The following is an 18,328-nucleotide window of genomic DNA, read 5'->3' as shown; positions in this document are numbered from 1 at the left end:
GGGAGACTTCAACATGGCACTTTCTGCAAATGACAGATAATCTAAGCACAACATCTCCAAAGAAAGAGGGCCTTTAAATGATACACTGGATCAGATGGATTTCAGAGATATTTACAGAACTTTACATACAAATGGAAATAAATACACATTCTTCTCAAATGCACATGGAACTTTCTCCAGAATAGACAACATACTGGGTGGCCAATCAGGTCTTAACCGATACCAAAACATTGGGATTGTCCCCTGCATATTTTCAGACCATAATGCTTTGAAACTTGAACTCAATCACAAGAAGAAATTTGGAAGAAATTCAAACACGTGGAGGTTAAAGAGCATCTTGATAAAAAATGAAAGGGTCAACCACGAAAATAGAGCAGAATTAAAAAGATGCATGGAAACTAATGAGAATGAAGATACAACCGTTTAAAATCCTGGGACACAGCAAAAGTAGCCCTGAGAGGGAAATACATCGCCATACAAGCATCCCTCCAAAAATTGGGAAAAAAAATCAACAAGCTAACTTTGCAGCTAAAGGAACTGGAGAAAGAACAGCAAATAAAACGTACACCCAGCAGAAGTAGAGAGTTAATAAAGAATCAAGCAGAAGTCAATGAAATAGAGACCAGAAGAACTGTGGAACAGAACAACAAAACTAGGAGTTGGTTCTTTGAAATAATTAATAAGATAGATAAACCATTAGCCAGCCTTTTTAAAAACAAAAGAGAAAATACTCTAATTAATAAAATCAGGAATGAAAAGGCAAGATCACAACAAATCCCAAGGCAATAAAAACTATTTTGAAAACATATTATGAACAGCTATACACCAATAAATTAGGCAAGCTAGAGGATATGGATGCATTTCTGCAAAACCACAAACTACCAAAACTGGAATAGGAAGAATTAGAAAACCTGAACAGGCCAATAACCAGGGAGAAAATTGAAGCAGTCATCACAAACATCCCAAGACACAAAGTCCAGGGCCAGATGGCTTCCCAGGGGAATTCTATCAAACGTTTAAAGAAGAAACAATACCTAATCTACTAAAACTGTTCTAAAGAATAGAAAGAGATCCAATACTTCCAAAATCATTCTATGAGACCAGCATCACCTTAGTTCCAAAAACAGACAAAGACCCCACCAAAAAGAAGTATAGACCAATACCTTAATGAACAAAGATGCAAAAATTCTCAACAAGATACTAGCCAATAGGATCCAACAATACATTAAGAAGATTGTTCACCATGACCAAGTGGGATTTATCCCTGGGGTGCGAGCCTGGTTCAAGACTCATAAAGCAATCAAAGTGATTGATCATATCAACAAGAAAAAAACAAGAACCATATGATCCTCTCAATAGATGCAGAGAAAGCATTTGACAAAATACAGCATCCATTCCTGATCAAAACTCTTCAGAGTGTATGGATAGATGGATCATTCATCAGAATCTTGAAAGCCAGCTACAAAAATCCCACAGCAAATATCATTCTCAATGGGGAAGCACTGGGAGCCTTTCCCCTAAGACCGGGAACATGACAGGGATGTCCACTCTCACCACTGCTATTCAACATAGTACCAGAAGTCCTTGCCTCAGCAATCAGACAACAAAAAGAAATAAAAGGCATCCAAATTGGCAAAGAAGAAGTCAAACTCTCCCTCTTCGCCGATGACATGATACTGTACGTAGAAAACCCAAAAGACTGCACTCCAAGATTGCTAGAACTTATATAGCAATTTGTTAGTGTGGTAGGATACAAAATTAATGCCCAGAAATCAGTGGCATTTCTATACACTAACAATGAGACTGAAGAAAGAGAATTTAAGGAGTCAATCCCATTGACAATTGCACCAGAAGCATAAGATACCTTGGAATAAACATAACCAGAGAGGTAAAAGATCTATACCCTAAAAGCTATAGAACACTTCTGAAAGAAACTGAGGAAGACACAAAGATATGGAAAAATATCCCCTGCTCATTGATTGGAAGAATTAATATTGTGAAAATGTTAATGCTACCCAGGGCAATTTACACATTTAATGCAATCCCTATGAAAATACCATGGACTTTCTTCAGAGAGTTGGAACAAATCATCTTAAGATTTGTGTGGAATCAGAAAAGACCCAAAACACCAGTAGAATATTGAAAAAGAAAACCATAGCTGAGGGCATCACAATGCCAGATTTCAAGTTGTACTAGAAAAGTGTGATCATCAAGACAGTGTGGTACTGGCACAAAAACAGACACATAGATCAATGTAACAATAGAGAATCCAGGATGGGCCCTCAACTCTATGGACACCTAATATTTAACAAAGCAGGAAAGACTATCCACTGGGGAAAGGACCGCCTCTTCAATGTATGGTGTTGGGAAAATTGTACAGCCACGTGGAGAAGAATGACGGTAGAACATTCTCTTACACCAGACACAAAGATCAACTCAAAATGGATGAAAGATCTAAATGTGAGAGAAGAATCCATCAAAATCCTGGAGGAGAACACAGGCAGCATCCTTTTTGACCTTGGCCACAGCAGCTTCTTGTAAGATACATCTATGAAATCAAGGGAAACAAAAGGAAAAATGAACTATTGGGACTTCATCAAGATAAAAAGTTTCTGCATAGCCAAAGAAACAGTCAACACAAGTAAAAGAGAACCTACAGCATTGGAGAAAATATTAGCAAATGACATATCAGATAAACTGCTAATATCCAGAAACTATAAATAACTTATTAGAGTCAACAGCAAAGAAACAAACAATCCAGTCATGAAATGGGCAAAAGACTTGAATAGATATTTCACAGCAGAAGACATAGACATGGCCAACAAGCACATGAGAAAATGCTCCACATCCCTGGCCATCAGGGAAATACAAATCAAAACCACAATGAGATACCACCTCACACCAGTGAGAATGGGGAAAATTAACAAGGCAGGAAACAACAAATGTTGGAGAGAACTTGGAGAAAGGGGAACCCTCTTGCACTGTTGGTGGTAATGTGACACTGGTACAGCCACTCTGGAAAACTCTGTGGAAGTTCCTCAAGGAGTGAAATATAGAGCTACCCTACAGCCCAGCCATTGCACTGCTCGGGATTTACCCCAAACATACAGATGCAGTGAAATGGCAGGAGACCTGCACCCCAGTGTTTATAGCAGCAATGTCCACAATAGCCAAACTGTGGAAGGAGCCTCGGTGTCCATCGAAAGATGAATGGATAAAGAAGATGTGGTTTATGTATACAATGGAATATTACTCAGCCAATTAGAAATGACAAATACCCACTACTTGCTTCAACGTGGATGGAACTGGAGGGTATTATGCTGAGTGAAATAAGTCAATCGGAGAAGGACAAACATTATATGATCTCATTCATTTGGGGAATATAAATAATAGTGAAAGGGAATAGAAGGGAAGGGAGAAGAAATGTGTGGGAAATACCGGAAAGGGAGACAGAACATAAAGACTCCTAACTCTGGGAAGCGAACTAGGGGTGGTGGAAGGGGAGGAGGGCGGGGGGTGGTGGTGAATGGGTGACGGGCACTGAGGGGGACACTTGACGGGATGAGCACTGGGTGTTATTCTGTATGTTGGTAAATTGAACACCAATAAAAAATAAATTTATTTAAAAAAAATAAAAGTGATTTTTGTGGTAAAAATATACAAAAAATTTTAAAAAATAAAGTAGCACTATATAGCATAAAAAAAGAATTCATTTTTCAGCTTCTTTCATAATTTCATAATTAAGTATGTATTTTTAAATATATCAAACTGGGAAAATAAAAGCAATGTTTAAAAAATATTCTCAGAATGTCCAACTATATAGTGACATGTGAAAGTAAATTTTTGAAAAGTTGAAAAAAAAAGATTAATATATTTCATTGTTCTTTTTGAAAGAACCAACTCCTGGTTTCATTGATATGTTTTTTTAAAGTTTTTACATCCTGTATTTGTTCTCCAACGTGTATTATTTCCTTCACTCTGCTGGTTTTATGTTTTGTTTGTTGTCATTTTTCTAGCATCTTTGTAAGGCTAGGTTTTTTAAGATATTTCTTTCTTCTGGAGATAAGCCTATTTTCTATAAATTTGTCTCTTAGAATCGCTTTTACTGTACCCTGGTGTTTTTGGACAGTTGTATTTTCATTTGTTTCCATTTAATTTTTAATTTCTTATTTTATTTCCTGGCTGAATCATTCATTGTTTAGTAGAATGTTGTTTAACCCCCATTTATTTGTGCTCGTTCCAGATTTTTTTCCTGTGGTTGACTTCTAGTTTTATACTGTTGTGGTCAGAGAAGATGCATGTATGACTTCTGTCTTCTATATTTTGTTGAAGCTTTTTTGTGGCCTAATATGTGATCTTATCTGAAGAATATTTTGTGTGCACTTGAACGATTATGTGTTCTGCTCTTTTAGGATAAATCAAAGCAGAGTTTTCAGTCACAGCAGTTTCGTACATCCCCATCCAGCAGTGATATTTGTATTAAGATAACTTTGGAGTTTAAAGATGTCTCAATACCCTCTTCTCCTATATTATTTCTTAGGATAAAACAAAATGTCGAGAAGAGGCATGGGCAGGAAAACTTAGCCAAATGAGTCTATCTCACAAACTCTTATGGAATTCCTTCTAAGAAATATATAAAAGGACCACACAGTCTTCATGAAGCCCCATTCAGGGATTTGGCTGAATATGTTCCCCAACATGGGGAGGTCTTTATGTACTGAAACAGAAATTATTGTGTTTATAAATCCCAGCTTCCTTTCTTGCCCCACGTTACTGTAATGTAGTTTTATCACAACTTTACCCAGGTAAGGGAAAGATTATGATCTACTCATGCCATGCCATATTGAGGAAACATAAAATGGAGATAAAGTCAAGATATTAGCCATGATTTCTGGAGCTTAAAATATTTTTATTAATAAAAACATACAATAATCAAACATAAGATTGCTTATTACCCAAGCACACACCCTGCATGGCTGCCACAGAAAGAGAGTCCCATTGGCTTAGAGCAGAGAATCCTCTAGGTGGCTATGCTAACTCAAACAATTCTCGAGTATCTCCAGGTGCATAACAGAGTTGTATATGAGAGATTGCTCATGATCATAGCCTTGAAGCTATGGCTCTGGAGCAAGAACTAATATAAATTAGAGGAAAAACCAGGCGTTCCTCTACAGGACTAAAAGAAGGGGCACAAACATAAGAGTAATAGAGATTAAAGCTTAATATACTGTCCTATAATTTCTTTAAACAGTGACATAAAATTTTATCAATCCCTTCATTGCAGTTTCCTTTTCCCAACACACAAAAAAGGAGTCACTTTCTGAAACTACTTTCCCACTGTAACCTTCTGTCAAAAAACAGGAATGGACACCACTAGGGACTTTCTTCCTCTTCTTGTTCAGCAATACAATGAAAAACAGCACTGCATACAACATATTTATAAGGTAATGTCCAACACAACTACTTGCACTGACCTCAGAAAACATCTCCTGGAAGGGAAGGAGAGTTTTTTAACAGTTAACAAAATAGCTTCTTTCCCCCTGCCCTACCACCAGAAAAAGGAAATGGAAGGTAAAACCAGTGTTTGAGAATCAAGGAAATATCCTGTCACTGGTATAAATTCTATCCTTTTCCATCCCACTTTCCTCCTTATCTATACTATTAAAGTACAGTAAGAAGGGAGAAAGAAAAATGTAACTGGTAAAGTTGAACTGGCCAAAGCCTGAAGGGCTCTGGGAAATTGCCATTGTGTTTCCAATAGTTTTACATGTAATGTGATCCAAATAAAGTTAGAATAAGGCAAAATTCACCTTAAGAAACAATGGATTGTGCCTACATATTCATTTGGGCCCTTCTGTGTTTCAAGTCTGGAAACAGATGAGAATCCTACAGTTAGTAATAAAGTGAATGTGGGGGAAGGAAGAGAAGAAATAATATTATGTCTTGTGACTACGCTTCAATTATCCTTCTTATTGACTCAAGTTTAGCTCTTTGTGACCCAGGAAGTCTAATTTTCTCCTTTTTCTTGGGTAAATTAGGGTACAAGAGTTATTATCATAGTGATGATCATAGTACTTTGTTGTACATTTAAGGATCTCCCATTATTTTTGCCAGTGTGTATTAATGAGATCCTCACATTTTTGTGAGGTAGATTTTTGGATCCCCATTTTGTAGATGGGTTAACTGAGGCACAAAGAGGTGATGTGACTTGCCCAAGGTCAATGACGTGAGAAACAGGAAAAATATGGAGAGAGGTAATTTAGGGTAGCACCTGTATTGTAGAAAGCCACACTTATCAGTGAGAAAAAGTGCTAAGTGTTTCTTTTGATTTGACACACCTACTCTCTTCTGTGTTCATCTGTCTCTATAAGTATTAGTACACTGTGAAGTATCAATAATTTCTCTTTGCTTATTCAATGTTGGGTCAATTTCCAATGTTGGTTCTTGAGAAAACTTTTTTTGGGAGCAGGATAGACTCCAAGTTCCTGGAACTTAGAACGCAGAAATTCCAAATTCCTGAATTTTGCAGATCACTTGGTTTCAAAGAGCTGTTAGAGTTCTGAAAATGTTACTATTATGTATTTAAACACTATGCTCTAGCTGTTTCTCACAGTCACAGGTTAACAATCGAGATGCCACTATACATGTATACTGGAATTGAACAATTAAGTATATGGATAGCAGAGTGTGGGAGCCAGGTCTCTCACTGTTGGATTGGGAGGCTATAGAAAAACAAAGGTAAAAATTTAGAATGAACCATTGGTAATGGATTGGAGTTGACGACATCAGTATAAGCTCATGTTCAGCTTAATAAAGATATGGATGATTACAGATAGAAAATTTCTAGATATGTGTATACATGGGTCAGTGTACATACATATATTTCTTTGCTCTGTCAGTTGAGATAACCTATAAGCAACAATGGCCAGAAGCAACAAGCATACTTAATGTTCAGGTCTTGGTTTCTAACAAAATTCTCTAGTAAAAGTAATCAGTACACCTTAAATAACTGGTTGCTTATAGAAGTGGATAAAAAATATGAGTAAATTAGATCATTTTGTAGTGCTAGAAGATAAGGATGTGCTAAAAAAAATTGATAAGGGCATGTGAAAAGGACTCAAGTGTCAACGCAAAAGAGTGCCCAATGGTCAAAGCTGGAACAATTGAGAAACAAAATAAATTTGTATTGGACTTATAACTCAAAGTATAAAATAAATATCCAAGGATCCCTACTAAAACAAATAAATAATTTCATGAATAAGTATATGAGTGAGAAAAGACAAATCTTTCATGCAAAGAATTCCAAATAATTTATGTAGATACTCACCCTCAAGGATGTGGTGCATAATGCACCAATGTTTAAGTGTAGGCTTCACATAGTGACTTCCTTCCAAAAAGTACAGCATGGAGATGGGGACAGGAAAGGTACAGAGGAGAAATCTGGCAAACACCATTTCAGCCAGATGATCAATGTTAGCATCAAGAGTGTAAGTCATGCTAATATAATGTGATGCAAAGGGCAGTTTACCTGTATAATCTTCTTCCCCCCAAACCCATAAACTCAGTTTAATCATGAGGAAAACATCAGACAAATCTAAACTGTGGGACATAGGGACATACTCTTTAAAACCTTCAAGGTCATAGGAAACAAGGAAAGTCTGAGAAATTGTCACAACCAAGAGAAGCCTCAGGACGTATGACTATTAAATGTGGTGTGCTATAATAGGATCCTAAAACAGAATAAGGAAATTAGGTGAAACTCAGGCAATCTGAATAAAGTTCAGATTTTAGTTAAAAATAATGTATCAATATTGCTTTATTACTTGTAACAAATGTACCATACTAATGAAAGATGTTAATAATAGAGACAACTAGATATGGGTTATAGTGAAACTCTCTGTACTATCTCCACAGTTTTCTATAAATCTATAACAGTTCTAAAGTTAAAAAATTATTTAAGAAGATCTTATACCATATGATTTTAATCATGTGGAATTTAAAAAACAAAACAGATGAACATATGTGAGGCAGGGGAAAGAGAGGGAAACAAACCATAAGGGACTCTTAAAGACAGAGAACAAACTGAGGGTTGATGGAAGGAGGTGGGTGGGGGATGGGCTAGATGGATGATGGATATTAAAGAGGGCACTTGTTATGATAAGCACTCAGTGTTGTATGCAAGTGATGAATAATCGACTTCTGCTGAAACCAATATTGCACTGTATGTTAACTAACTAGAATTTAAATAAAAATTTTAAATAGGAAAAAATCAATGCAAATAAGTTTTACAAGCCTAAAACACCCACCTCAATCTCAAAACCCTTTTTTCTTATCATAATTCACTCCACCTAATCTACCCAACCAGTTCACATTTTTCATAGTTTTTCCTGAATTTTTCAATCATAATTATCAATCATCTGCAGATGGACAGATTCCACTGCAGCAAATCCCAGAATATTATCCAACCTTATCATACAAGGCCATTTTCCATACCTTAGGCAACTGTCCACATAATGGTCCTTTGATAGCATGAGCACAGTAAATTCAATTAATTCCAATTGTTACCTAAGATAGTTCCTTTCCATCTTGCTGTTTATTTAGCAAAGTTCTATGTGGTTTTGGTGCAGTATTGGATTGTACTCTATGAAGTACTCTAAATGCATTTAGACATATTTCCTAAAGAATATGCAAAGAATTGGAAGTATTTTATCATTATTTAGAGGGGTGAGGTCAATAAGAATAGGGTTGGAAATGTTTCATAACAATAAACAATAAAGCGTGAACAAAGTCCCACATTATTTTGAATGGAAAAATTGAATAAAGGCTTAAGGATGTCAGGGATACCAATATTTAGAATCTTAACTTGATCATCTTAGTTAATACAACAGTATGATTGATAGCCTTTATTTATTAGTAGATTATATGCTCAATGCAAAAGATCCTGAGGTCTGAGAAGCACTGTTCAGTTATGAACTTTGGAAAAGCAGACTCAGGATCAATTCTCTCGAGACAATGGGTAAGCCCTTTGACTCTACTGTGAAATACAACATCAACTACTCAATTATAAGCTTAAATTCACTTGTTATGGAAATTCACAATCTGTCTTACAGCTACATAGAAGTTACCTTTAACAGACTGGTCCTAGGTATTTCCTAGGGCTTTATCAATTAATTTACAGTGGGAACTTGCATACTAAAAGTCAGAGGAAAGCCTATAACAAAATAACAATAGTATTAAACAATATATATCATTTGAAAAATACACAGCCCTTGAATTTATGAGGGTTTGTGGTCTGGAAATACACTATAAGATGAAACCAGGTAAATCAAATCTGAGATATTATAGAAAGTGTTTGAATAGAAAAATTGTGCGCCTAATGTTATATGTCAATGGCCACAAGCACATTTTACTTACTGTTTAATCAGCTGTAAATGATATACTATGAGTGGTCTAAAGTTTTCTGAAATAAAACATGAAATTGGATAAATACTGCATCCAATCATGTACAATTTTCTTTAATTTAGTTTTACAATATGATCCCTGGGAGAATGGGTATGCAGATCTATAAGGCCTCAAAGAAATATCTGCAGAAAGAATATGACCCATATATGTTTCATCTGTAAAATATGAACGATGTGTAGGACTAAGTTATTAATAAGATCCCTTTTTGGTACTAGAATTTTTCTATTTAGTCAGAATGGATGGTCTTGGGAGGTAGTAACCTAAAGTATTCACGCAGGGACTGGTTTGAATATCTACCAAGGAAAAGGGGTTCAATATGAAGACAACCGTTAGATCAGAGGCTGAATTTTAAGATAAATGAAGCAAAGCCCTCCTTGCCCCCAGGTAGAGGAAGTATGCCATGTGGAGGTAGATCTGAGGTCCAGGGCCTGGAACAGAGTTTTATGCCCAGAGACTGTTATGAAACAGTCTAGTTGGGTAACCAAACATGTATATTATGTAACCTGCCATAACAGGTACTGAAATGCTTAAGTGTTCATAGCACTTGCAGGACATCAAATGGCTTTTTGAGTCAGTTCTCCCTAAAATCCTTTTATAATCCATTTGAAATACAGGAATTCACGGTAATCATGCCATGGAATGAACACATTTGGTTTTCTTCCACCCCTTACCTCTGTATAACATGGCCTCAGCATGTGATTTCTCATCATGCAATATGCTTATAGCAGTTGCTTTATGTAAACAAAAGAGTAAACAGTACAGTGCAACCTCTCCAGACATTCTCAACAGGCTGCCATTTGAATGGGGCCTGTGATTACAGTACTTTTGATATCCTATCCAAATGAATGTCCCCTTTATTGTCAGAATGATCCTGCTTTTGCTTGTTCCTATCCTTGCCCAGCATAGTCTCCTGGAACACTTTTCTCCCTACTGGTGTGTCACTGTGCTTTGAATATTTATTTGTTCAAATTTAACATAATAGAGACGGTAACTGTGCAGCCAAATTGTTATCCTAAAGGAAGAGGAAGAAAAGAGGAGAAGAAGTAAGAGTAGTAGATCATTTCATTCTTTTTGATGGACTTGAGAAGAAGCACCAGCACTGTCTGAAAACTAAACTGTAAGAACAAATAGTATTAGATTTATAAAACCTTTGAGTTGGTCAGCTTATTCACTGAGAATGTGCCCTATATTCAGGACACAAATCCCTATAAATCTTACCAACCAACTAAATTGTTATGTCTTTTTTTCTGTTTAGGAACTTAAAAAAATAGTCATTTTAAGACACTACCAACCACTTTTAAGTACTGGTTCAAAAAAAAAAGGATAAGAATTCTAGAAAATAAGAGAAAAAATGGAATAAAAATGAGTGCATGCTTTTTTTTACAGTCTTGAGTTTGATTCTTGTTTTGTTTTGGTAGGAAACTGTCTTATCATAGAGCAAAGGTGGGGTGGGGGAGTGGAGGGCAACTATGAGTTATGCACTGGAATTCAACCCATAGAAGGCTGAAAAATCAGGAGACTGGACAGTGGAGAGATGAATGTGGAATAGGAGGAACCCCCATGGAATGGAAGATCATCTTTCCCTACTGTCTCATCAACCTGGCTTAGTGAGTTGCTCTTACTTCATTTCCGAGGCAAGCTGAAGTCAAAGAAGAAAAGATGGTTAATGATCTCATTGTGCATGCATGCACATGCACAAAAAAAGACCAGTGCAGCTCCTCTAGTGCAGTCTATGCTGCTCACATGGTGTCATGGCGCCTGCGGTGCAAGGATAGGTGGTCAGAGCGAGAAAAGCTACGGTTGCAGCCTGTGCACTGGAAGGGCTTGATGCCAGTGTGCTTGCGAAAATGGCGGGTGAGCTCATCTGAACGAGCAAATTTCCAGGAGCAGCCATCCCAGGTGCATTTATAAGGCTTCTCTCCTAAAAGGGGGAACGTGACAAAATGAAAGGAGTCAGAGAAGAGATGCTCGGATACTGGAAAGAGAACAGAGTATATAACCCTTTATCAAGGCTTTGGTCAAAACTTGTGGCAATCACTTTGAAGAAATGCTCTCTACCCTTATAGTAATACTAAAGAGAAGCCAACATGGCAGAAAGGAAACCATGTAGGTGCTGGTTGAAACAGACCTTTGCGTGTATTCTGGCTCTTCTACATACTGGCTGTGTGACCTTAAATACGCCACTTCTCCCTGGTAGTCTGTTTTCTCATCTCTAAAGGGGGAAAAATATCTCACAGGATGTTTGAAACATCTTTTTACTTATTTATTTTTATCACAGTAAGCAATAAAACTTGGATCCAGGTCAGCCCGGGTGGCTCAGCGGTTTAGCGCCACCTTCAGCCCAGGGCCTGATCCTGGAGACCAGGGATCCAGTCCCATGTTGGGCTCCAAGCATGGAGCCTACTTCTCCCTCCTCCTGTCTCTCTCTCTCTCTCTCTCTCTCTCTCTCTCTTTCTCTGTGCGCCTCTCATGAATAAATAAATAAAGTCTTAAAAAAAACTTGAATCCAAACCCAGGCCTCTGTTACTTTTCACTATACCACATTATAGTAACCATTACTTCTCTTCTAATAGCTCCTAATCAATACTCAAAAATAAAACCATATACATAGAAAGAATGTGATTCACTAGAATGGGCCCTCTGTTAAGGCTATAGGACTTCTTCTATGTAAGGTCAGACACTCAGAGGAATGGAATGGAAATAGAAAAAGCTCATCAAATTTGAAATAGCTCCATCCTTAGTATCTTTAGGTTGCATCTGATTTATGTATGAAATATGTATGCTCCAGATAGAAAGCTAAATGCAATAAAAGTAACATAAAAAACATTAACACAGTATGACCCCATTATGTTATATAGATCACACATCACATTTGGGATAAAGGTAATATCAATATTCTTAAGGGTAATTTATGAGAAATGATTACCAGTGAATGAATATGTGGAAAATGAGGATCAGAGAAGCAGAAAAATAACATTTCCTTTTTTACCACCTTTCTGTATTGTTTGAATGTTTTAAAATTCGTGATATTGTATCTTATAATAAAAATTTTAAAATAAAAATTTTAAAATAGATAAAAATCTCCCTACAGGGAGATTGATGGTTGGAAGTTGGTGATGAAGTAGGAGGACCCTAGGCTCACTTTGTCCAATGAATACAACTGGATAACCATCAAAACATGCTAAATAGCCTAGAAATTGACCTGAGAACTGGTAGAAAAAAATGTCCTTAACTAAAGTTAGAGAAGAGACCACATTGAAGAAGGTAGAAAGTGAGAAGAGAGTTTGAGAGAGAAACGAATTGTGGCTGCTGTGGTGGAGAGGTTTCCATGGCTATGGAGAAGGGCAAAAGTCTGACTAACACACAGGGGAGCACACAGGGAAAACAAATCCCCACAGCAATTGTCTTGGAAAACAAGAGGGATGGAATTTCCTGAGTTTTGCAACAAGCAGGGCTTAAAACCTGGAGTTTTAAAGGTCAGTGGACTTGGATGGCATAGAGCCTAGTGGGCACTGGGGCTGCTCCTAGAAAGAAGGCAGGCAAACAACCAATGGACATACAGCACAGAAACAATGACTAGAAGAGTGCCTAGGGCACAGACTAGGGAGGTTATTTACTTATCTCAGAGCCTATCCCAGAGTGGCAGTGTTTATAGAGAGACCCCTCTGGGAACAAAGGAACTGGCTGGTACCATTTCCTTCTCCTATCCCTCAACATAAGCACAAGGCCATCTGTGAGAACCAGCACAGTGCTTATACTCTGTACTTAACTGGCTTGTACCAAACCCCACCACCCCATGCTTTGGTGGAACCATCCCTTTCAGTCTAACTTGCCTTAGTCCTAGCATAGTGGACCCTTTATCCCCAGAAGACTGCCTCAAAACCCTGCTCACATTGTGTCTCCCATTTTGTGAGTTTTGCAAAGACTTGGTTCCAGTAGCAGTGGTGACAGGTCTCATTTCACAATCAGTCCAGAGACAGATAGTTAAGAAGTACCACGTTCAAGCCATGGACCAAACACTCCCCACAACAGGTAAGAGAGCTTCTACAGACAACTGGCCTAAGGAATAAAATGGCCAGGACAAACTGCAGAGAACACACAGCACATAATAGAGACACTCTAGGAAGTGTGATGACCTAGGGAACATAGAACACCACAGATCAGAGCACTATACGGGACCTGTTCTTCATAAGGCCATTACCTTCAAGAACAAGAGACACAGCTGACTTTCCTAATACAGAGAACAGACACAGAGACTTAGACAAAATGAGAAGACAGAGAAATTTATCCCAAATGAAAGGACAGGATAAGCCCACAGCTAGAGACTTAAGCAAAACAGATATAAGTAACATGCCTGATAAGGAATTTAAAATAACAATCATAAGGATACTCACTGTGCTTGAGGAAAGAGTGGAAGATATAAGTGAGACCCATAACACAGAGATACGGAATAACATAGCAGAGATAAGGGCTCAATACATAAAATGAGAAACATGCTTGATGGAAAGAACTGAAGGCTGGAAGAAGCAGAGGAACAGAATAGTGACCTAGAATATAGAGTAATAGATAGTAATCAAGCTGAACAAAAGAGAGCAAAAAGGAATTATATAAAATGAGAATAGACTTAGGGAGCTCAGTGACTACATTAGACATTCATTCATTCATAGACATAACATTTATATAATAGGAGTTCCCAGAAGAAGAGAGAGAAAAGGAACAGAAACTTTATTTGAAGAAATAACAGCTGAAAACTTCCCTAATTTGGGAAGAAAACAGCTATCCAGATCAAGGAGGCACAAAGAACTCCCATCAAAATCAATAAAGCAGTAGGATTGAACACCAATAAAAATAAATTTATTATTTAAAAAATCAATAAAGGAGATCCACACCAAAACAAATGGTAATTATATTTGCAAAATTTAGTTTTAAAGAAACATTCTTAAAGCAGCAAGACAAAAGAGGACAGTAAGTAACAAGGACAAATCCATAAGACTAGCAGAAGATTTTTCAACAGAAACTTTGCAAGTCAGAGGGCATGATATATTCAAACTGCTGATGGTGAAAATATGTAAACAGAGATGCTCTGCGGGGAACCAGCTGCAGAGCTTATCTGAGAACTGAATCTTTTGCACACTGGGGATACATGAGGTCCTGAATTGACACACTGACTGTTGACCACATTATTCTCCAAATACAGCTTGTCCACTCCCCCTCCTTGAGCCGATAGCCTATTCTTTTACCATTTTTTATTGGAGTTCAATTTGCCAACATATGGCATAATACCCAGTGCTGATCCCACCAAGTGCCCCCCTCAGTGCCCATCACCCAGTCACCCCAACCCCCCGCCCACTTCCTTTTCCAGTTCCCCTTGTTCATTTCCCAGAGTTAGGTGTCTCTCATGTTTTGTCACCCTCACTGATAGTTTCACTCATTTTCTCTCCTTTCCCCTTTATTCCCTTTCACTATTTTTTATATTTCCCAAATGAATGAGACCATATAATGTTTGTCCTTCTCCAATTGACTTATTTCACTCAGCATAATACTCTTTTACCATTTGAAGTAAACACATTTTTCTCTGCTTCCCAAAGTTAATCATTCCTATAGCCAAACTGCTAGCTCTCTTAATAAAAACTGGAGGAGACAAAACCTTGGGGTGCAAGTCCAAGTCCTAGTCCAAATCCAAGTCTTGGTCCCCCTGTCCCCCAGACTAAAATTCAGTGAGACTCTGAGTCTTTCTTCATATTGTCACCTCCAACTATCCTGGCTCCATGGCATCTAATGAGCAAGGCTATCATTTAGAATAGAAGGAAAGATAAAGCATTTCCCCGACAAACAAAAGCTAAAAAGTTCCTGACCACTAAACTAATTCTGCAAGAAATATTAAAGGGGATACTTTGAGTGGAAAAGAGAGACTCAGAAGGATAGTCTGAAGATAGGAAACACAAAAGCAATAACAATGAGTATTTTTTTAAAAAAATGAGGCAATGAACTGACAAAATAAAAGGATATAATATATGATAAAACCTACCCAAAATGTGGGGAGGAAAGGAGTGACAAATAGGTTCAAACTTAAATGACAATCAACTTAATATAGATATGCAGAAAAGGTTATACATAAACCTAATGGTGACTATATATCAAAACCCATCGGTAAGTTGGGGGAAGATGGGAAGGGAGTAGGAGGACCCTAGGCTCACCTCATCCCATGAACACAACCAGATAACCATCAAATCATCCTAAAAACCCAGAAATAGACCTTAAGACTGTCAGAAAAACTCCACAATATGTGAAGGGAGAGAGGAGGCAACATCAAAGAAGGTAAAAAGTATGGGGGCATGGTTTAGGGAAGAAATGGATTCCAGGAGCTGTGGAGGGGAGGGAACCATGGTTGCAGAGCAGGTATGAGAGAGAGAGGAGCACACTGGCGAGAGTGCAAGAGTGTTTCCCAAAGACGCTGTCTTGGAAAAAGAGGGGTTGCAACTCGTGAGTTCTTGCAATCAGTGGAGCTTAACGCATGAGTTTTAAAGGACATCAGGCTTGGATGGTATAGAGCTGAGAAGGCACTGCACTGCTCCAGGAGAATAGGCAGATAAATAACCCAGAGAGAGATAGCATGGAAACCGTGATCTGAAGAGTGCCTGTGGCACATGGAGAGGAGATAACTCACTCTTCTTGGAGTATGTCCCTCAGAGGCAGCATTCTCAGAGACATCTCTCTGGACAAAAGGAGTTGGCTGATGCCATTTCCCTTTTCTGCCCTGGCAGCATAAACAGAGCCTCCTGTGGGAAGCAGTGCAGTACTGACACAGGCTGCCTAACCAGCATACACCAGGTCTTACACCCCTGCACTCTGGTGGGACAGCCCTTTGGAGTCATGCTTGTCTGAGAGCCAGTGCAGCAGACTCCCACCTCCAGAACACCAACACAAACCCTTGCCCACACCATGTTTCTTAACCAGAGAGCTTTGCATGGCCTCAATTCTAGTATAGGTGGTGTTAGGTCTCATTTCATATGCAGATCAGAGCATACCAAGTTAAAACTCACCAGAATCAGGCCAGGGACCAAACATTGTCCTTAGTAGACAAGAAGAACCTGTGTACACAATTGACTTAAAGGATAGAGCAGCCAAAACACAACAACACAACAGCAGAACACATGCAGTGGACACCAGACACTCCTGGAAGTATCAGACCCTCGGCACTACATTACCTCCACATAGTTCAAGGAACAGGAGAAATAACTTGCTTTTCTAACACACAGAAGCAGAGATGTAGACAAAATGCAAGGATAGAGGAATTTATCCCAAATGAAGGAACAAGTTGAAGACACAGGCAGAGATCTAAGTGAAACAGATATAAGTAAATGCCTAATGGAGAATTTACAATGCCAAACAGAAGGACACACATTGAGCTTGAGAAAAGCATACAGGAATCAGTGAGACCCTCACCACAGAGATAAAAGACGTAAAAAAAAAGAATCAGAGATGAAATGATGCCATGAGATTAGATATAAACAAGATGCAAGGGAGAGCAGACTGAAAGCAGCAGAGGAAAAGATTATAAACCTAGAAGACAAAGTAATGGAAAGTGATTAAGCTGACCAAAAAGAGAGAAGGAAGAATTACAGAACATGGGAATAGACAATAGGGAATTCAGTGACTCCATCAGATATAATAACATTTGTAATATAAGGAGTCCCAGTTGAAGTAAAGAAAAAAAGGGGCACAAAATTTACTTGAAGCAATAATAGTTGAACATTCCCTAATCTGGGGAAGGAAACAGATATTCAGATTCAGGAGACACAGAGAACTCCCATCAAAATCAACAAAATCTGGCCATCAACAAGACATTTTGTACTTAAATTTGTGAAATATAGTGACAAAGAAAATAATCTTAAAAGCATTAAGAAAAAAACAATCCTTAACATACAAAGGAAAACACAGGTTAACTGGAGATTTCTCAACAGAATGTGGCAAGGTAGAAGGAAATGGCATGGTATATTCAAAGTGCTGAAAGGGAAAATTCTGCAGCCAAGAATGCTCTGTCCAGCAAGTCTATCATTCATAATTCAAGGAGAGAAAAATAATTTCCCACACAAATAAAAACAAAAGGAGTTTGTGACCACAAAACCAGCCATGCAGGATACATAAAAGAAACTTTTGAGTGAAAAGGAGAGACCAAAAGCAACAAAGACAAGAATGGATTAGAGAAAATTTTTAGAAACAATGTCAAAAGAAGTAATAAAATAGCAATAAATATATATCTATCAATAATTACTTTGAATGTCAATGTAATAAATGCTCCAATCAAAAGACATAGGATGTCAGAATATATAAAAAGAACAAGACCCATCTATATGCTGCCTGCAAGAGACTCATTAGAGGCTGAAGGACACTTGCAGATTGAAAGTGAGGGGACAGAGAAATATTTTTCATGCAAATGAAGGTCAAAAGAAAGCCAGAATAGCAATACTTATATCAGACAAACTAGATTTAAAACAAAGACTGTAACAAGACAAATAAGGGCACTATACAATCAAAAAGTAAATCAAACAAGAAGATAGAAAAGTGGAAATATATATAAACCCAATATGGGAGAACCCAAATATATAAAACAATTAATGACAAACAGAACCAATTGACAATAATGCAATAATAGTCTTTAACACCACTCTTATACCAATGGGCATATCAAATAAACAGAAAATCACTGAAGAACCAATAGCTTTGAATGACTCACTGGACCAGATGGACTTAACAGATAGGTTCAGAACATTTCTTCCTAAAACAGTAAAACACACATTCTTTTCAAGCACACAGGGAACATTCTACAGAATAAATCACACACTAAGTCACACAACAGGCCTCA

General features: G+C 37.7%; 1 protein-coding gene across 3 annotated transcripts in view; it reads right to left on the bottom strand.

Moving 5' to 3' along the window:
• Positions 1–4,888: 4,888 nt before the first annotated feature.
• Positions 4,889–18,328, bottom strand: part of KLF8 (KLF transcription factor 8) — a 322,445-nt gene continuing 309,005 nt past the window's right edge. For all 3 annotated transcript variants that reach the window (XM_072743576.1, XM_025988400.2, XM_072743577.1), the window contains one exon: positions 4,889–11,383. In XM_072743576.1, the coding sequence (XP_072599677.1) occupies positions 11,202–11,383 (182 nt within the window). In that variant the 3' untranslated portion in view covers positions 4,889–11,201. The remainder of the gene's footprint in view (positions 11,384–18,328) is intronic.

Source organism: Vulpes vulpes, chromosome X, assembly GCF_048418805.1.
Source record: "Vulpes vulpes isolate BD-2025 chromosome X, VulVul3, whole genome shotgun sequence".
Taxonomy (NCBI): Eukaryota; Metazoa; Chordata; class Mammalia; order Carnivora; family Canidae; genus Vulpes; species Vulpes vulpes.
The sequence above is the reverse complement of the archived record's forward strand: the minus strand, read 5'-3'. Positions and strand labels throughout refer to the sequence as shown.